Genomic DNA, 18,900 nt, shown 5'->3' with positions numbered 1-18,900 from the left:
AACCAGGACCAACGTTTGCAAGTTCGAATCCTGCGATAGAAAGTTGTTAACGTTTGAGAAACATGGATGAACGTCTAATTCTGACATTAAACTGTGAGAGCTAGTTGAATTAGTTACTTATACACACATTAACTGCAAATTGGTGCCCACTACGTGATCCCTAAACTAAAAGTGTTACCTTACAATCTACTGCATGACGAGAGAGCAACAGCCTTCGATAATAATGCATTGAAAACGAAATAAAGACCAACTGGCCTGGTCAGCGGGGCACCTGTTTCACTGGTGCTTAGTGCTCAGAGCCTCTGTCTGCTTGTACCCTCTGCTTACAAGGGCACCTGTCAGTTTGTGCTGGGTTCTGCATAGCGACGGTCGAAGGGTCAGCTACAGGACTTACAAGGGGTGGCAGGGAGGGCCAGCTGGAGCTTATTGCTCCCCCACTGTGAAGTCCAATAATTAAACTTGGTGTTTAAGAAGGTGGATGGTCAGGGTTAGACCACTTTTATGTTTTGATTTAAAGCAGGCCAATTGAGGGCAATCATATCATACAAATCATACATTTGTAAAATAAAAAAATAAAAAAGGATGTACTTTGTTTGTGGGCGGATGAGAGTATCTGTATAATGAAAGGCGCTATATAAAATACATCTATCATAATTATTATTATTAGATATTAGCCAGGCACGTCTGTTACCGTTTCACACGCCCGACTCAGCTTGGCTGTGAGGACATGCACTTCTCTTGTTCAAAACAGAAAATCTGATCAGTCTCATTTCTGATTCCACTTGCCCCTGACACTGATATACACAGTGTACAAATCATTAAGAACACCTTAATATTGAGTTGCATAACCTATTGGAGCTTTAAGAATGATCATTCTTGATTAAATGTGGTGGTGTTTTTGTCTTACAGTAACGTTATACTATGCTATTATATTCGGTTCTGTTAGGTAGAATACTGTGATCATTATGTGATCTTGTAGACATTGATACAGCTTTGACCCAACTTTATTACACAAGCACCATTCATCTGAGTAGCCTGTTCTCTATGCATTGAGAATATGCGCAGAACATGATCCGCACATGCACTAAAGCTTCCGGAAGCATCCAGAATTTTTGGCCGTCAAGCCATGGCCTAAAATCAAAGTCTGGTATGGTAATTTCTTATCAAGATCGTGGGTAAAATATTGATGGACTGTCCATGTTTTAAATGTGTAACTAAATCTTGTCAAATCGGGTGGATTGAGTTATTTGTGCGAGAAGGGTGTGGGCCGGAATTGAACTCACACTGACACAGTAGGCCTATATGTGCGCTGAAGGCAATGGGCCCTATCCGCTAGACCACCCTAGACCAGGATTGAACTACAATTTGACAGTTCAATCGTAACCTTAGGTTCGCTAGAAACCCTATTATGTCCTCTGATGGCCCAAATGAGCCAGGGAATCACAAACAGTAGCCTATTATTGGTTTTCACACCATTCATTATGTGACAATGGATACACTAACGGAATATGGCCCCACTGGTCCGAATGACTCCATGAAGAGAAAGAGAACTGCGGGTTTCACAAGGCTCATTTGAATTTCCTAATGCCACAAAAGAGGGATCAAATTAAGATCCGTCATCTGTAAGTTAAATATAAGACAGGGTTTGGGGTAGAACTGCATTTCAAGTCCATCAGTCTAGGAAATATATTAATTTCCCACATCGACCAAGTTGAAACACAACGGCCACTGACCCTGATAACAAAAGATACAGTAATAGCATGATACATACCAGGAACTTATTAGGATCGGCCCCTCCAGCTTGGCCCACAAACACCCCGGCTCCAGACTCCAACTCCATCTCGTCTGGGGACCTCTCAAAGCGCACCACCTGGGGCTGGTCGTCGCAGTTGATGTAGAAGGTGACCTTGTCGTCCAGCACGGAGATGGAGAAGCGGTTCCACTGGTCAGCCAGATTGTGCACGGGGAAGGTGGCCGCCACGTACGACTCCTGCGAGTCGGGCTCCGTATAGTAGAAGATTACGTTCTGCCGGTTTGCCTTCACAGGCGACAGCTTGACACCCACATACATGATCTGCTGCAAGGGGTCCGTGACCGAGAAGATAACGCCACCATTGGTGGACTGGGGCTTCAGGTTAAAGAGGAGGGAGAAGTCCCGGTAAAAGGGGCTGGGAAGATGGGCGCGTGCCAGCTGGCCCGTGTTAGCATCGGGACCGAACACGTAGCCGGGGCTGTTGTCGGGGCCATAGACCTTGGTGATCTCAGCCGGGGGAGGGTCCCCGATCAGCTGCAGGAGGGAGACGCTGCTCTCATCTACAGGAGAGAAACAGGAAGTTAGTACACAGCACACCGGAAATGGCGATGAAGGGGTGGGCTGCATGGCGGGAATGGATTTGAAAGATCTATTAGTCTGTTGGGGTTTGACACAGTGAGTTTAGGTCTGCGGGTTAAAGGCAGACTGCCAACACTTTCTTAGTAGTGTTTTATGAGTCTTTTGGGAGGGAAGGGGGCAGCAATACTAGATCATTAAACCCAGTGTCCGGTATCACTTGAAGAGATGCATTAACGTGATGAAAGATAAATGATTCCTGACCTAATATTTGAAAGAAATATGACCTGACATGGGAAACTGCCTAAGACTTCTGTGACAACTCCAAATGATAATGGAAATGAGATATCAAGGAAACATTACAAACAAATACATTACATGGATGGCGTTAACTGCAACCGACACACAGCTCAACAATTGTTTTTGCTAGAATAAGTACATTTAGCTCTTAACTTTTGAAAGGCAACCCTATATGGGGGAATTTCTCAAAGGACCTAATTCAAACAAGCCAAGTCCTATTGCCTAAAATGGAGTCGGTTATAAAAACTAACATCAACTTCGACATATCCAAAAAAGGGTGGGGAAAACACTTCTCCTGGGACCTATAAGAACCTAATTCCTTGAACAGATACTGGAGGTACTTTAGCCAAAGCCCCCTGTGAATACATGACTGAGTGTGGGGGTAGACTTCCCTCACTAACATGGGATAAGGGGAATTCCATTCTAGCCAGTCTCAGACTTTATTTTTTACATGGTCACAGCATAGTGATCCAATACTTATTTTGTGATCAAACAGCATTTCAAATAGATCTAAGGGGGGGATATGACTGACTGTATGCAATAGCGGAAGGCACAACCTTGTTACGTTGTCTATATACATTTGACATAACTCTTTAGTATCTTACAAGACAGGGCAGAAATAAATGTGACACAGCTAAACAGAAAATAGGAAGTCTGATGGGAAATGTTAATAAAAACCAGTCTATTCAAACAAGTGACTGCGAAAAAAAAAATTGAAATGGGAATCACTCACACAAAATCACGTTTTTGACAGAGTGACTATAAAAGGGAGGATGACTACCCTTCATTGTACCGCAAATCAAATTGGAGTTAATTAACACTGTATGATTCAGTTAGAGCAGATGCACAAGTATAGAAAACACTTCCTAAGAGCATTGAGGCCTTATCAAACAGATTCTAGTTCCGTACATTCGAGTACAGATGTAAAGTCTAAACCGTATGCTTATGACACATTACAACACAGAATTATGATTTCTGTGGATCACAAGCTCAACACAAATAAATATAAGGCTAAGCGCAAATCAGCATGTAGTTTTGTAAAGAGTAGAACAATTATGCACTGCACACTCTGCATAAGGATCAATTCTAAGAATTAATACATTAAAAAAAACATCTCAAAATTCCATACATTTCTGAATTGAATGAAAATAATGAATGCATTCATTTTATGGAATTTATCTAATGAAATTCCTGACTTCTCCCAAAACCTTCAGCACACACACCAGTTCCCCTTAATTTCATTACATCAGTTAAATGTCATCACGTCAGGGCAAAATAAGTCCTACAGCTAGGTTCCCCAAATATCTGCGCTCCCTCTTCAGTCACCCCGGGTGACTCTGGACTGGGTTCAGTACATACATTTTGGGGGAAATAAACAGAGGACACAAAGATCTTGTGATTCGGATAGACTAAATGTTCTATCGCATGCTGATCATCAAATAATATTGCACAAGTAGTCTATTTCATCATAATTCTAATTCAAAATATAAAACAATATATGTCTATAAATATTGAACATTATGGGATACAAAATGCCTCTGTCAAGGCTAAAGAAGAAACTTCAAATGGGAAGTTGTGTTTTCTGACGCATGTATTTGTTTTCTAAAGCATTCACGAGTTTCACAAAGCCAGTCATGCTATGTCTCGTGGTGCCAAGGCTTGGTAGTAGAGCGCCTCACTGTGATCCAAATATTATAGTTTGGGCCCTCCTGGAATTCAGGCATTAAAAAGGAATTCAACAGTAGGCTATACAAAAATGTTTTGACCATTGTAGGGAATCAACTAAATGTATTGAAAATGAATTAACTTGCCCAAATGTATCATAAGACATGACCAGAATGCATCAGCGATTCCTATTTACTGCAAATTTCTGAAGAGGCAAGAAGAACGCATGTCTGTGTGCATTGCTACCAAGTGTTGCTGTTAGCGTCTTCTGGTTGTTAACTACAAAGTAGCCTATGCTCACCTGGCAGAATTGTATAATGATTATTTTCATCGATCCATTTGTTTATCAAACTACCATCACGTGCGCTACAAAAACACCACTAAACAGCCTCTTGCTAGCTGCACACTTGAATGAAAGGTTAATTACACCCAAAAATAAAATAAAAAGTTTAATGTTCTCTTACTTAGAAAATAGTCCTGATCATATAGGCCTAGACAATGTCCAAAACAACAAACAATACACATTTTTAGTAATTTAAATTGGCTACTCTATGCACTTGTGTAAAACACTGCTCTATGATAGAGTTTTACCCACAGGCCTGGCCATCTGCAGATGGGTTCTTTTCATCATCCCTAAAATGACCTTTGTTACTCAGGATACTGACAAAATGGTGGATGTGCCTATTAAACAATGTAGAATCAATCAATCAGTCAATAACGACAAAACGTATTGCAACAATGAGAAATGGAACAACTTTTTACCGGGTTTATGAAGTGTGATGGAAAGGTTTTTCCCTCTCAAACGTAAAGCTAAAGGAATGCCTTTGCTGATGTCAGTGAATGCACCGGTATTGTGTCATCTAAAGGACAGTGAGTCATTCGAAATTATTGAAACACATTGGACTGTGTGCAGGGGTTCAAGATTGGCATTTTAACTAGGATCGCCATTCAAACCCCCAAAATAAGCATTTGTCGTCCATTGACAGTTTAAAAAGACTTGGCCAATCAGGCAGTGAATAGGACAGCTTCTGAAAAGGTCCTGCTGGGGTTTATGGTCCCCGTTTGTCTTGTCCTCCACATTTATTGACCACAAGATTGAATGCCGCACATTTCTGTTTTCCCACCACTTTGAGACATTAAACATACACATTCTGTTGAAGCGCTGCCCCTTCACATAATATATACCGCGAACACTACAGCAGAAGTAAACTCCTTCCTCCGCTTCTCTTTTGTCCTCGTGAGGCTACACAAATGTTGAGTTTACTGGGGAAGCTGAAGTGCTGGGAAAGCTGTCAAGCCAGCTGTAGACTTTTGAGTGAATTTGTTTATGGGTCGGTTACTAAATAATGTTATGTACATTAACTATTACCTAATTGTGTTCATGAGTCTGTTATTAAATGTGTATGTTTACGGCTTTGCATTAAATCATGTATGGCTACAAATATTATATATAGGCAATATGTATACATATTTGCAGAATATTGTATATATAATCTACAGAAGTTGGTTCAGTTATGGCCTGAATATTGTATATAAATTAATGAATATGGTCAAATAAAGTCTGAAAGCTCAAAACAGCCAATACCTAGTTTCCAGTATGTATTTTTGTTTTAAAGAAAGTATTTTCATTTCTTGTTTTTACACCATCAATTAATATCAATAATTCACTATAAATCATATTTATGATCGAAAAAGCTCAGCAAAAACACAAAAAGTTGGAACAAAAATAGGCCTAAAATATTTTTTCCAAATAACAAAACAATAAATAAGAGTAAGCTACATGACAATGCAGCGCCATTAAATGTTCAGAACAAATCATCCAAGAATGTGCTTGTTCTGGTCTCATAAGGATTGTAGAGTCATTAAAAGGTTTGCAAGTGTCCAAGTAGGCTATGTGCTCATTTTTCTCAGATGGATTTAGGCTTATTCACAAATGCAACTTGAAAGTGTAGGAAAAGCTTTTCAGGCAAGACTCCAGCCATTCAGTCCTGAGCGGTGTTCGAATACCCATACTAACATAATGCATACTACATTTTGGTAAACTGTAAACGGAACAGTATCCTTTCAGTTGAGTGTACTAGCTCTTCGTCTGTCTACGGAAAGTTGATGCTGTTGCTATGCAACCCCTTGCTAGCTAGTTAGCATAACAAATTACTAGTTAGACATTTTACGACTTCGGGTGTGTTCTTAAATTCAATCTGGAGTGTGCTCTTAAATTCAGAGCTTTGTCAGATTGTCTGTGTGGAAATTCAGAGCTTTTCGCTCTCGGAGCACACACTGGAAGCTCAGGCCGAGGAGTAGGGTTGATTTGAGCGTTCTGACCTTACAGCAGCAGTCAAGCACCCAAGCTAATGTTGACTAGCTTGCTAGCTACTTCCAGACATAAACCAGACCACTCTGACCATTTTACTCATCCTAGCAGAGCTGGTTAGGCAGTTTTCCTGTTATCCAGACTGTTGGTAACTGTGTTCCTGGCAACAATTTAATTATGCGTTTTTGTTGACATTTACTGACTCAGGCCATATTCAACGGGTGTTGAGCGCTCGTAAATTCATTATTCTGCGCTTTGGTACACTCAGACGAGAGTGCTCTGAAATCAAAGTAGATATCCAGAGTGAATAATCAAGTCAATAAACGTTGGGTAGTTATTTAGATAGCCTATAGTTAATATACTGGAAAGTTTGATGTATAAGTAGCCAACCAACGTCAGGTAGCATAGCGATTTGTTAGCTAGCTATGTGGTTCGTAAGGACAGTGTGTGGCTAACAAATTGTCAACCAACATAACGTGCAAGGTAACTTACTTGAAAAGTCATTACTTTATTACATTGCTCAACATTTTCTTAACATTTGACATAATTAGTTAAAGCAATGAATTTGTATTCGCTCTCGTTGTACTTTGGCTGCATATTTTCCGCCATTTTCTTCAAATCTGAAAACAATGTAAAGCCACGCTCATTTCCTAAAGCATTACATTATGGGCCCTAAAGTATGGAAATAGTGTCATCTGTGTGTATAATTCATATTTTGGCAAATTTAGTATGACATCTGGGAACTTTTGGCAGACTAACTATATCCATACTATATACTCAATTCAAGTCACAAATAGTATGGTTAGTGCGGTTAGCATGAGTATTCGAACACAGCTCTGGTGTAGGCTACTTCTGAACCAGTGACAACAGATCCTTTGGTTACTTGTGGTAGACGTGGAATGCCAGCAAGTTGCTTCTCCATTCTCATGTCACCTCTTTGCTACTGTTGTGAACATTTCAGAGTTATAAAAAAGGGCCCTTTTCAGGGAATGGGTTATTAATTAAGCCTTGAAAGTTGATGCTAACAATTCCTACAGGTATCCAAACTTTTGTTGATTACTTACAAACCCTCTAAAAGCAGTGTTGGAACAGTATTGTACTACAGGAAGTAGTATAGTGCTATCATAATGGCCAGAAAAATGCAATTAACGAAAGACAGAGCATTATAACTATTAAAAGTATAGGTCTTTCCTTTGAAAGAAATCGCAAAGAAAGCCAAGGTGTCAGTGTGAGTAGTTTCCTACACCATCAAAAGGCACTTGGAAACTGGAGGGAACAAAGCCACAACAGAATCAGAAGACACATTTCTGAGAGTCAACAGCTTGCGATAGGCAGCTCTCAGGGCAATAGCATCAAGCATAGTTTAACACTGGTCTAAGTAAGCAAGTCTTTCAACAGTGAGGGGAAACTTCGAGATGCAGGGTTGACAGGTCAAGTGGTAGTAAGAAAGCCATTGCTAAGATGGCAAAATAAGAAAAATAGGCTTGCCTGGGCCATAAAGCACCACCACCAGTAGACTACTGAAGAGTGGAAGAAAGTCTAACGGACTGATGAAAATTTGAAATCTTCAGTTCATCACGCAGGGGTTTTGTACGCCGTCGAGTAGGCGAAAGGATGGTTCCTCAGTGTGACACCAAACATGGAGGAAGTGTGATGGTCTGGGGCTCTTTTGCTGGATCCAGAGTGAGTGGCACCCTGAACCAAAATGGCTACCACAGCATTTTGCAGCGCAATGCAAGACCCTCCGGTGTACGTCTAGTTGGTCAGGGGTTCATCCTACAGCCAGATAATGACCCAAAGCATACCTCCAGGCAATGTCAGAACTATCTTAGAAGAACATAACAAGCCCATAGGCTTCAAATCATTGAATGGCAGTCTCCAGACTTAAACCCCATCAAGCTGGTTTGGGATGAACTGGGCAGAAGGGTGAAAGCAAATCAACCTACAGTGCCTTGCGAAAGTATTCACCCCCTTCACATTTGTATATTTTGTTGCCATACAACCTGGAATTCAAATCGATTTTTGGGGGTTTTATATAATTTGATTTACACAATATGTCCACCACTTTGAAGATGCAAAATATTTTTTATTGTGAAAAACAAAATATGACTAAAAAAGGGAAAAGTTGAGGGTGCATAACTATTCACCTTTTGCATCAATTACAGGTGCATGTCTCTTGGGATATGTCTATAGGCTTGGCACATCTAGCCATTGGGATTTCTGCCCATTCTTCAAGGCAAAACATGCTTCACTGTGGGGATGGTGTTTTCGGGGGTGATGAGGTGTTAGGTTTTTGCCAGACATAGCGTTTTCGCTACATTTTTGTCTCATCTGACCAGAGTACAGTCTTCCATATGTTTGGGGAGTCTCCCACATGCCTTTTGGTGAACACCACACGTTTGTTTATTTTTTTCTCTGTGGAGTGTATGGCTTAAAGTGGTCCTATGGACAGATACTCAAATCTCCGCCGTGAAGCTTTGCAGCTCCTTTGTTGCCTCTCTGATTAATGCCCTCCTTTCCTGGTCAGTGAGTTTTGGTGGGAGGCCCTCCCTTGGCAGGTTTGTGCCATATTATTTCCATTTGTTAATAATAGATTTGAAATGGTGCTCTGTGGGATGGTCAATGTTTTGGAAAAAAAAATTATAACCCAACCCTGATCTGTACTTGTCCTTGACCTGCTTGGAGAGCTCCTTGGTCTTCATTGTGCCGCTTGCTTGGTGGTGCCCTGTGCTTAGTGGTGTTGCAGCCTCTGGGGCCTTTCAGAACAGGTTTATATATACTGAGATCATGTGCCACTTAGATTGCACACAGGTGGACATTAATTATGTGACTTCTGAAGGTAATTGGTTGCACTAGATCTTACTTATTGGCTTCATACATTTACATTACATTTAAGTCATTTAGCAGACGCTCTTATCCAGAGCGACTTACAAATTGGTGCATTCACCTTATGACATCCAGTGGAACAGTCACTTTACAATAGTGCATTTAAAACTTAAGGGGGGTGAGAGGGATTACTTATCCTATCCTAGGTATTCCTTAAAGAGGTGGGGTTTCAGGTGTCTCCGGAAGGTGGTGATTGACTCCGCTGTCCTGGCGTCGTGAGGGAGTTTGTTCCACCATTGGGGGGCCAGGGCAGCGAACAGTTTTGACTGGGCTGAGCGGGAGCTGTACTTCCTCAGTGGTAGGGAGGCGAGCAGGCCAGAGGTGGATGAACGCAGTGCCCTTGTGAGTGTAGGGCCTGATCAGAGCCTGGAGGTACTGAGGTGCCGTTCCCCTCACAGCTCCGTAGGCAAGCACCATGGTCTTGTAGCGGATGCGAGCTTCAACTGGAAGCCAGTGGAGAGAACGGAGGAGCGGGGTGACGTGAGAGAACTTTGGAAGGTTGAACACCAGACGGGCTGCGGCGTTCTGGATGAGTTGAAGGGGTTTAATGGCACAGGCAGGGAGCCCAGCCAACAGCGAGTTGCAGTAATCCAGACGGGAGATGACAAGTGCCTGGATTAGGACCTGTGCCGCTTCCTGTGTGAGGCAGGGTCGTACTCTGCGGATGTTGTAGAGCATGAACCTACAGGAACGGGCCACCGCCTTGATGTTGGTTGAGAACGACAGGGTGTTGTCCAGGATCACGCCAAGGTTCTTGGCGCTCTGGGAGGAGGACACAATGGAGTTGTCAACCGTGATGGCAAGATCATGGAACGGGCAGTCCTTCCCCGGGAGGAAGAGCAGCTCCATCTTGCCGAGGTTCAGCTTGAGGTGGTGATCCGTCATCCACACTGATATGTCTGCCAGACATGCAGAGATGCGATTCGCCACCTGGTCATCAGAAGGGGAAAGGAGAAGATTAATTGTGTGTCGTCTGCATAGCAATGATAAGAGAGACCATGTGAGGTTATGACAGAGCCAAGTGACTTGGTGTATAGCGAGAATAGGAGAGGGCCAAGAACAGAGCCCTGGGGGACACCAGTGGTGAGAGCGCGTGGTGAGGAGACAGATTCTCGCCACGCCACCTGGTAGGAGCGACCTGTCAGGTAGGACGCAATCCAAGCGTGGGCCGCGCCGGAGATGCCCAACTCGGAGAGGGTGGAGAGGAGGATCTGATGGTTCACAGTATCGAAGGCAGCCGATAGATCTAGAAGGATGAGAGCAGAGGAGAGAGAGTTAGCTTTAGCAGTGCGGAGCGCCTCCGTGATACAGAGGAGAGCAGTCTCAGTTGAATGACTAGTCTTGAAACCTGACTGATTTGGATCAAGAAGGTCATTCAGAGAGAGATAGCGGGAGAGCTGGCCAAGGACGGCATGTTCAAGAGTTTTGGAGAGAAAAGAAAGAAGGGATACTGGTCTGTAATTGTTGACATCGGAAGGGATCGAGTGTAGGTTTTTTCAGAAGGGGTGCAACTCTCGCTCTCTTGAAGACGGAAGGGACGTAGCCAGCGGTCAGGGATGAGTTGATGAGCGAGGTGAGGTAAGGGAGAAGGTCTCCGGAAATGGTCTGGAGAAGAGAGGAGGGGATAGGGTCAAGCGGGCAGGTTGTTGGGCGGCCGGCCGTCACAAGACGCGAGATTTCATCTGGAGAGAGAGGGGAGAAAGAGGTCAGAGCACAGGGTAGGGCAGTGTGAGCAGAACCAGCGGTGTCGTTTGACTTAGCAAACGAGGATCGGATGTCGTCGACCTTCTTTTGAAAATGGTTGACGAAGTCATCTGCAGAGAGGGAGGGGGGGGGGGAGGAGGATTCAGGAGGGAGGAGAAGGTGGCAAAGAGCTTCCTAGGGTTAGAGGCAGATGCTTGGAATTTAGCGTGGTAGAAAGTGGCTTTAGCAGCAGAGACAGAGGAGGAAAATGTAGAGAGGAGGGAGTGAAAGGATGCCAGGTGCGCAGGGAGGAGAGTTTTCCTCCATTTCCGCTCGGCTGCCCGGAGCCCTGTTCTGTGAGCTCGCAATGAGTCATCGAGCCACGGAGCGGGAGGGGAGGACCGAGCCGGCCTGGAGGATAGGGGACATAGAGAGTCAAGGGATGCAGAGAGGGAGGAGAGGAGGGTTGAGGAGGCAGAATCATGAGATAGGTGGGAGAAGGTTTGAGCGGAGGGAAGAGATGATAGGATGGAAGAGGAGAGAGTAGCGGGGGAGAGAGAGCGAAGGTTGGGACGGCGCGATACCATCCGAGTAGGGGCAGTGTGGGAGGTGTTGGATGAGAGCGAGAGGGAAAAGGATACAAGGCAGTGGTCGGAGACTTGGAGGGGAGTTGCAATGAGGTTAGTGGAAGAACAGCATCTAGTAAAGATGAGGTCGAGCGTATTGCCTGCCTTGTGAGTAGGGGGAAGGTGAGAGGGTGAGGTCAAAAGAGGAGAGGAGTGGAAAGAAGGAGGCAGAGAGGAAAGAGTCAAAGGTAGACGTGGGGAGGTTAAAGTCGCCCAGAACTGTGAGAGGTGAGCCGTCCTCAGGAAAGGAGCTTATCAAGGCATCAAGCTCATTGATGAACTCTCCGAGGGAACCTGGAGGGCGATAAATGATAAGGATGTTAAGCTTGAAAGGGCTAGTAACTGTGACAGCATGGAATTCAAAGGAGGCGATAGACAGATGGGTAAGGGGAGAAAGAGAGAATGACCACTTGGGAGAGATGAGGATCCCGGTGCCACCACCCCGCTGACCAGACGCTCTCGGGGTGTGCGAGAACACGTGGGCGGACGAAGAGAGAGCAGTAGGAGTAGCAGTGTTGTCTGTGGTGATCCATGTTTCCGTCAGTGCCAAGAAGTCGAGGGACTGGAGGGAGGCATAGGCTGAGATGAACTCTGCCTTGTTGACCGCAGATTGGCAGTTCCAGAGGCTACCGGAGACCTGGAACTCCACGTGGGTCGTGCGCGCTGGGACCACCAGAGTAGGGTGGCCGCGGCCACGCGGTGTGGAGCGTTTGTATGGTCTGTGCAGAGAGGAGAGAACAGGGATAAACAGACACATAGTTGACAGGCTACAGAAGAGGCTACGCTAATGCAAAGGAGATTGGAATGACAAGTGGACTACACGTCTCGAATGTTCAGAAAGTTAAGCTACGTAGCAAGAATCTTATTGACTAAAATGATTAAAATGATACAGTACTGCTGAAGTAGGCCAGCTGGCAGTGGGTGCGTTGTTGACACTACACTAATCAAGTCGTTCCGTTGAGTGTAATAGTTTCTGCAGTGTTGCTATTCGGGGGCTAGCTGGCTAGCTAGCAGTGTTGTTTACGTTACGTTGCGTTAAAAGAACGACAATAGCTGGCTAGCGAACCTAGAAAATCGCTCTAGACTACACAATTATCTTTGATACAAAGACGGCTATGTAGCTAGCTATGTAGCTAGCTACGATCAAACAAATCAAACCGTTGTACTGTAATGAAATGAAGTGAAAATGTGATACTACCTGTGAATGCGACCGGGTTGTGAGTCTATTCGGTAGACGTCGGCTAGCTGTTCATAGCAAAGGGGTTGAATACATATGCCCGCACCACTTTATATTTGAAATTTTTTAACAACTTTTTAAACAAGTTTTTATTTATTTTTCACTTCACAAATGTTTTAGTATTTTGCGTATGTCCATTACATGAAATCCAAATAAAATAAATTTAAATTGTAGGTTGTAATGCAACATAGGAAAAACCCCAAGGGGGGTTTGGGTAGAAGTGTGGGTAGAACTTTCAAAACAATATGTAATTTCCATTGTAGAAAGAATGTCATGAGTGTGTTTGGCTGTTATGTCTGCAATGGGTGTCTACTTTCAAAAACATAGATAACTTTTTGTTTAAAAAACAATTCCATTATTTTTTTTTGTCTCCAATTGTTTATTTTATTATTATTATTTTTTATTTTAGACCATATGTTGTTATGGTCTAATGTTGTTATGGTCTAATGTTGTTATGGTCTAATGGTCTAATGCTGTTATGATCTAATGGTCTAATGCTGTTATGATCTAATGTTGTTACGATCTAATGTTGTTATGATCTAATTGTCTAATGTTGTTATGGTCTAATGGTCTAATGTTGTTATGATCTAATGGTCTAATGTTGTTATGGTCTAATGTTGTTATGGTCTAATGTTGTTATGGTCTAATGGTCTAATGTTGTTATGGTCTAATGTTGTTATGATCTAATGTTGTTATGATCTAATGGTCTAATGCTGTTATGGTCTAATGGTCTAATGTTGTTATGGTCTAATGTTGTTATGGTCTAATGGTCTAATGTTGTTATCGTAGAATGTATGCACACATGACTGTAAGTCGCTTTGGATAAAAGCGTCTGCTAAATGGCATATATATTATTATATATTATTATATTATTATTTTTTCCATGCTTTAATTTCAGAGTACATTAATAAATTAAACTGTTCTAAAACTTTTGACCGGTAGTGCATGTCAGGAGCCCCTCCGGAGTATTTACCTGGGTTCTGAAAGAACCGGGTATCTAGGATAACTTGGAGAGAACCCAATCAGTGAGCTGTATGACAACTCAGCATTAGAAAGCATCATATTCGGTGCACTTCGAGAAGGACTTATTTGCTGTCTGTCGTTCCCGTCTTTTGTTAAAACATGTAGCTAGCTAGTTAAACAATGGACCAATCACAACTTATGTCGTTACTACCATGCATGAATCTGCAGGTAGCTAACCAACCAGGTTCTATGGCTATAACTAGTCAACAAATTTGTTTGAGATACAAAGAATAAGATCATACACTTAACGTTAGCTAGCTAACAGTACACTTGAAACCCCCACAAGACTGCCGGCCCACGGCACCCTTGAAATTTACAGAATATTCAATATTCATTTGTACAAAAGACCTTAGTGAAATGCTTACTTACAAGCCCCTAACCAAGAGTGCAGTTTTACTGAAAGAATAAGAGCTAAAAGTAACAAGTAATTAAAGAGCAGCAGTAAAATATAACATTTATAGGGGTTGCCGCTACAGAGTCAATGTGCGGTTAGTTGGTTAGTTGAGGTAGTATGTACATAGATTTAATTAAATTTGTAAGTCGCTCTGGATAAGAGCGTCTGCTAAATGACTTAAATGTAAATGTAAATGTAAATGAAACTACTTTGTCAAAATTAGAAATGTGTAATATCTGCTTAACAGTTAGTTTGTCTGATGCCATGATGGTATGTAATCCAGACTGGTGTTTTCTCCATCTCCTTAGCTATCATACTCAAATTCCACTGATTTCAAAACTCGGTCATCCAGAAGGTGGAGAGCATACACATAACGTTAGCTAGCAAGTCAGCCAGGTAACATTAGCTAGCTAACAGTACACTTTAACTTGACATTAGGTTTATGCAGTTTTACTATGCGATACATAAATCGTCATCACACTGCCCAATCAAGGTTCTTTCAGGGAAAATCCCAGAACTCCTGAAGATAAGGAGACGAAGGGAAGTGACAGTTTGGGATTTGAAGTCAGGGCATCCCTAGCAGACCCTGTATCTGGACCTGGAAATGCCAGCCCCTAACCAAGAGTGCAGTTTCGAAAATACGGATAAGAATAAGAGCTAAAAGTAACAAGTCAGCAAAACTTTAAAGGGGTCCATCAATGGGAAAATGAGGTAGTATGTAAACATCTGGCAGTGGTGTGGATTGTCTGGAATGTGTTCATCTTATTGGGGGTAGAACTTTGGAGTTGCTCTGGCTATCTGACTGGGTGGCTGGAGTCTGACTTTGTCACACAATCACCCACATCTTCAAGATGGCCACCATTGTTCCTGGCATGCAAAGGTAACTGAACCTGTGATCATACGTGCAATAATTTATTCACCCTAGACATCAATTTGCTTACCGATGCAGTCATCACACTGCCCAATCAAGGTTCTTTCAGGGAAAATCCCAGAACTTGTCTAGACCTGTTCTTCTATTCCAAAACTCTCCATGGGAAAATGGGAAACATCTGGTGGATTGGGAATGTCATCATTGGTGAACTTTGGAGTTGCTCTGGCTATGCTGCTATGCTTTGTCACCAATCACTCAAAGTTCTTATGGGGGTCAAAGATCAACAGTGGACACATGGAATCCCCATGGTTGCAAAATCGAATTACCTGATGTTTTCAAAGCACATGTTCTTTATAAGGTTATATAATGTTTAATAACTGAATTAAACAAATTAAATTTGGAGTCAAACAAGGACTGTTTGTATGTTACTTTGGACTTTCTGCATTAGACATGACTATGGGTTTGGCGTTATTTTCCTGCTTTCCCTACCTTTGTTTGAACCATGTTATTCAGTGTTAATAAGAGTACACCATGAAGTTGTGAGGTCAATTTGATGTCAAGTATTGAACAGCATAATACTTGTTGTGCCAGGCCATGGGATAATTTAGGTCAATCTCACACTAAGCATCAGATTAGGGCTTTGTCAGATTCTGTTCAGCAGCGACTGTTGACGATATCTTAATGAATTCAATTTTAGATACCGCATGCATCATATGAGACAATGATTAATGCCACAGTGTTCTAAATTTGTACGAGAAGTAAAGACGTGCACTTATAGTTAACTATTGTTTCTTTATCCCATGTAATGCATTCTCAGTGAATTTGGAGATGTTTATTTTTTTGTATTCAGAGAAATTAGTAATTTATGTTGTTAGGTTTATGTCCAGATCCTGATAATACCATGTTTCCATGTGTCCAATAACACCATTCCATCTCATATTGCTCAAATAAACAGCAAACCTGGTTTCAAAAAACAGATAAAGCAACACCTCACGGCTCAATAACTCTCCCCTATTTGACCTAGGTAGTTAGTATGTATTGATATGTAGGCTGTGTGTGTTTTAAAAAATAGCTGTTCTTGTCTATTACTGTTCTGTATTATGTAATGTTTAATGTTTTGTGTGGACCCCAGGAAGAGTAGCTGCTGCTTTTGCAACAGCTAATCGGGATCCTAATAAAATACAAAATATACAAATACCAGGTTCTGACCAATAGATGGTGTAGTTTCTGCTATTAAGTGATAAAAAAATGGTTATTGGTTATAATATATTGGTTTCCTTATAAGCAGTATATGGACAAGGTATGACATCAACCCATGCTTTGGTTGTGTTTCTATGGCCACTGTGTCAAATACTAACTTCTTTGCATTTGTGGCACAAATTCAATACAAGTCAATGGTACCTAGACTAGCATTTTCATGCATCATATCCACATCTATAAGTAAAATCATTGAGTTACACAATACATTTCAGACACTTTAGGATGATTTAAACATGAAGCGTGAAAATGACAATATAAGTACGATTTTGTAATTTCAGTGAACTACTCCTTTAACATACTCTCAACTTTTTCACCTAATTGCAGGAACAGCACCATATAGTGGTCAGAATCTTGTAATATCAGGATGTAGGATGGGACTTAAACCTAAAAAAAACCATCACCAAATCCACTGGGAATACATTACATAGGCTGAAGGCAATACTCCGAGCCGCAGCTCCATACAACTTGTCAGACACCGAGAACTGTTACTATATACTTGTTGTTGGGGTGGGATTGTCATGGGTTGTGGAGAGTCCATGGGTGGATTTTGACAATTACATTGGATTCATCATGTCTAATTCACTGTTAGAAAAAGGTTTGGTCCAAACCGGATGTTAGGTACAATATTTTTTTAACATTATATGAATCCTATAATTTCTCAGAGATGAAATTATATTTAAAAAAAATATTTTGCAGGAATGCTAATCTTATCTGTTGCTAGCAGAAATTATTTCAGAAAACTCTGAGATGGTGGGTGTCGAAATCCTTGTTCTTGTCTATTTAAAGTACAATGACCCCTGTGCTACACGCGGATAGAGGACATTTAAGCATCTTCCTGGGTATGACGCTACATGCTTGGCACACCTGTATTTGGGGAGTTTCTCCCATTCTTCTGTGCAGATCCTATCAAGTTATGCCAGGTCGGATGGGGAGCATTGCTGCACAGTTATTTTCTGGTCTCTCCAGTTCGATCAGGTTTAAGTCCGGGCTCTGGCTGGGCCACTCATTCCCACAGCATGATTCTGACACCATGCTTCACCATAGGGACGGTGCCTGGTTTCCTCCAGACGTGACGAAAAAGGAATTCAGGCCAAACAGTTAAATCTTGGTTTCATCAGACCAGATAATCTTGTTTCTCATGGTCTAAGAGTCTTTAGGTGCCTTTTGGAAAACCCCAAGCAAGTTGGCATGTGCCTTTTACTGAGGAGTGGCTTCCGTCTGCCTACTCTACCGTAAAGGCCTGATTGGTAGAGTGCTACAGAGATGGTTGTCCTTCTGGAAGGTTCTCCCATCTCCACAGAGGAACTCTAGAGCTCTGTCAGTGACCATCGGGTTCTTGCTCTGATCTGTGCCTCGACACAATCCTGTCTCGGAGCTCTACGGACAATACCTTATGGCTTGGTTTTTGCTCTGACATACACTGTCAACTGTGGGACCCTATATAGACAGGTGTGTGCCTTTCCAAATCGTGTGCAATCAATTGAATTTTCCACAGGTGGACTTCAATCAACATCTCAAGGATGATCAATGGAAACAGGATGCACCAGAGCTCAATTTCTAGTCTCATAGCAAAGGGTCTGAATACTTATGTAAACAAGTTATTTTTTTATTTTGAATACTTATGTAAACAAGTTATTTTTTTATTTTGAATACCTTGCAAACATTTCTAAAAACTTATTTTTGCTTTGTCATTATGGGGTATTGTGTGTAGATTGTTGAGGATATATATATATATATTTTTTTAATATATCATTTTTAGAATAAGGCTGTAACGTAACAAAATGTGAAAAAAGTCGAGGTCTGAATACTTTCCGAAGGCACTGTATAGACATCGAACATTGGTCACTTTAACAATGTCTACATACAGTTTTACCCACTTTTACCCAATTCTCTTCGTAGCTCATCCTATATAACGACTACTGTAAAAACCTTTTCTATTCATATACTGTCTCTTCACACCGTTTATACACCGAGTTTACAAAACATTAGGAGCTATTTCCATGACAGTCTGATCAGGTGAATCCGGGCATTGGAGTCAACATGGGCCAGCATCCCTGTGGAACGCTTTTGAAACCTTGTAGTCCATGCCCCAACAAATTGAAGCTGTTCTGAGGGCAAAAGGGGGTGCAACTCAATATTAGCAAGGTGTTCCTAATGTTTTTGTACACTCAGTATATATTATATTCCGGACTAAGACATTGCTCGTTCTGATAATTCTTAATTTCTTGTTTTTTACTTTTGGATTATGCGTGTATTGTCATTGTACTGCTCGATATTTATTGCACTTTTGGAGCGAGAAACATAAGCATTTAGCT

General features: G+C 42.0%; 1 protein-coding gene across 4 annotated transcripts in view; it reads right to left on the bottom strand.

Moving 5' to 3' along the window:
• Window positions 1–18,900, bottom strand: part of LOC124043750 (collagen alpha-1(XVIII) chain-like) — a 190,766-nt gene that overhangs the window by 79,255 nt on the left and 92,611 nt on the right. For all 4 annotated transcript variants that reach the window (XM_046362676.1, XM_046362673.1, XM_046362674.1 and 1 more), the window contains one exon: window positions 1,772–2,313. In XM_046362676.1, the coding sequence (XP_046218632.1) occupies window positions 1,772–2,313 (542 nt within the window). The remainder of the gene's footprint in view (window positions 1–1,771; window positions 2,314–18,900) is intronic.

Source organism: Oncorhynchus gorbuscha, linkage group LG09 (assembly GCF_021184085.1).
Source record: "Oncorhynchus gorbuscha isolate QuinsamMale2020 ecotype Even-year linkage group LG09, OgorEven_v1.0, whole genome shotgun sequence".
In the NCBI taxonomy this organism is placed as follows: Eukaryota; Metazoa; Chordata; class Actinopteri; order Salmoniformes; family Salmonidae; genus Oncorhynchus; species Oncorhynchus gorbuscha.
Note: the sequence above shows the minus strand (reverse complement) of the source record. Positions and strands in the feature narration are given on the sequence as shown.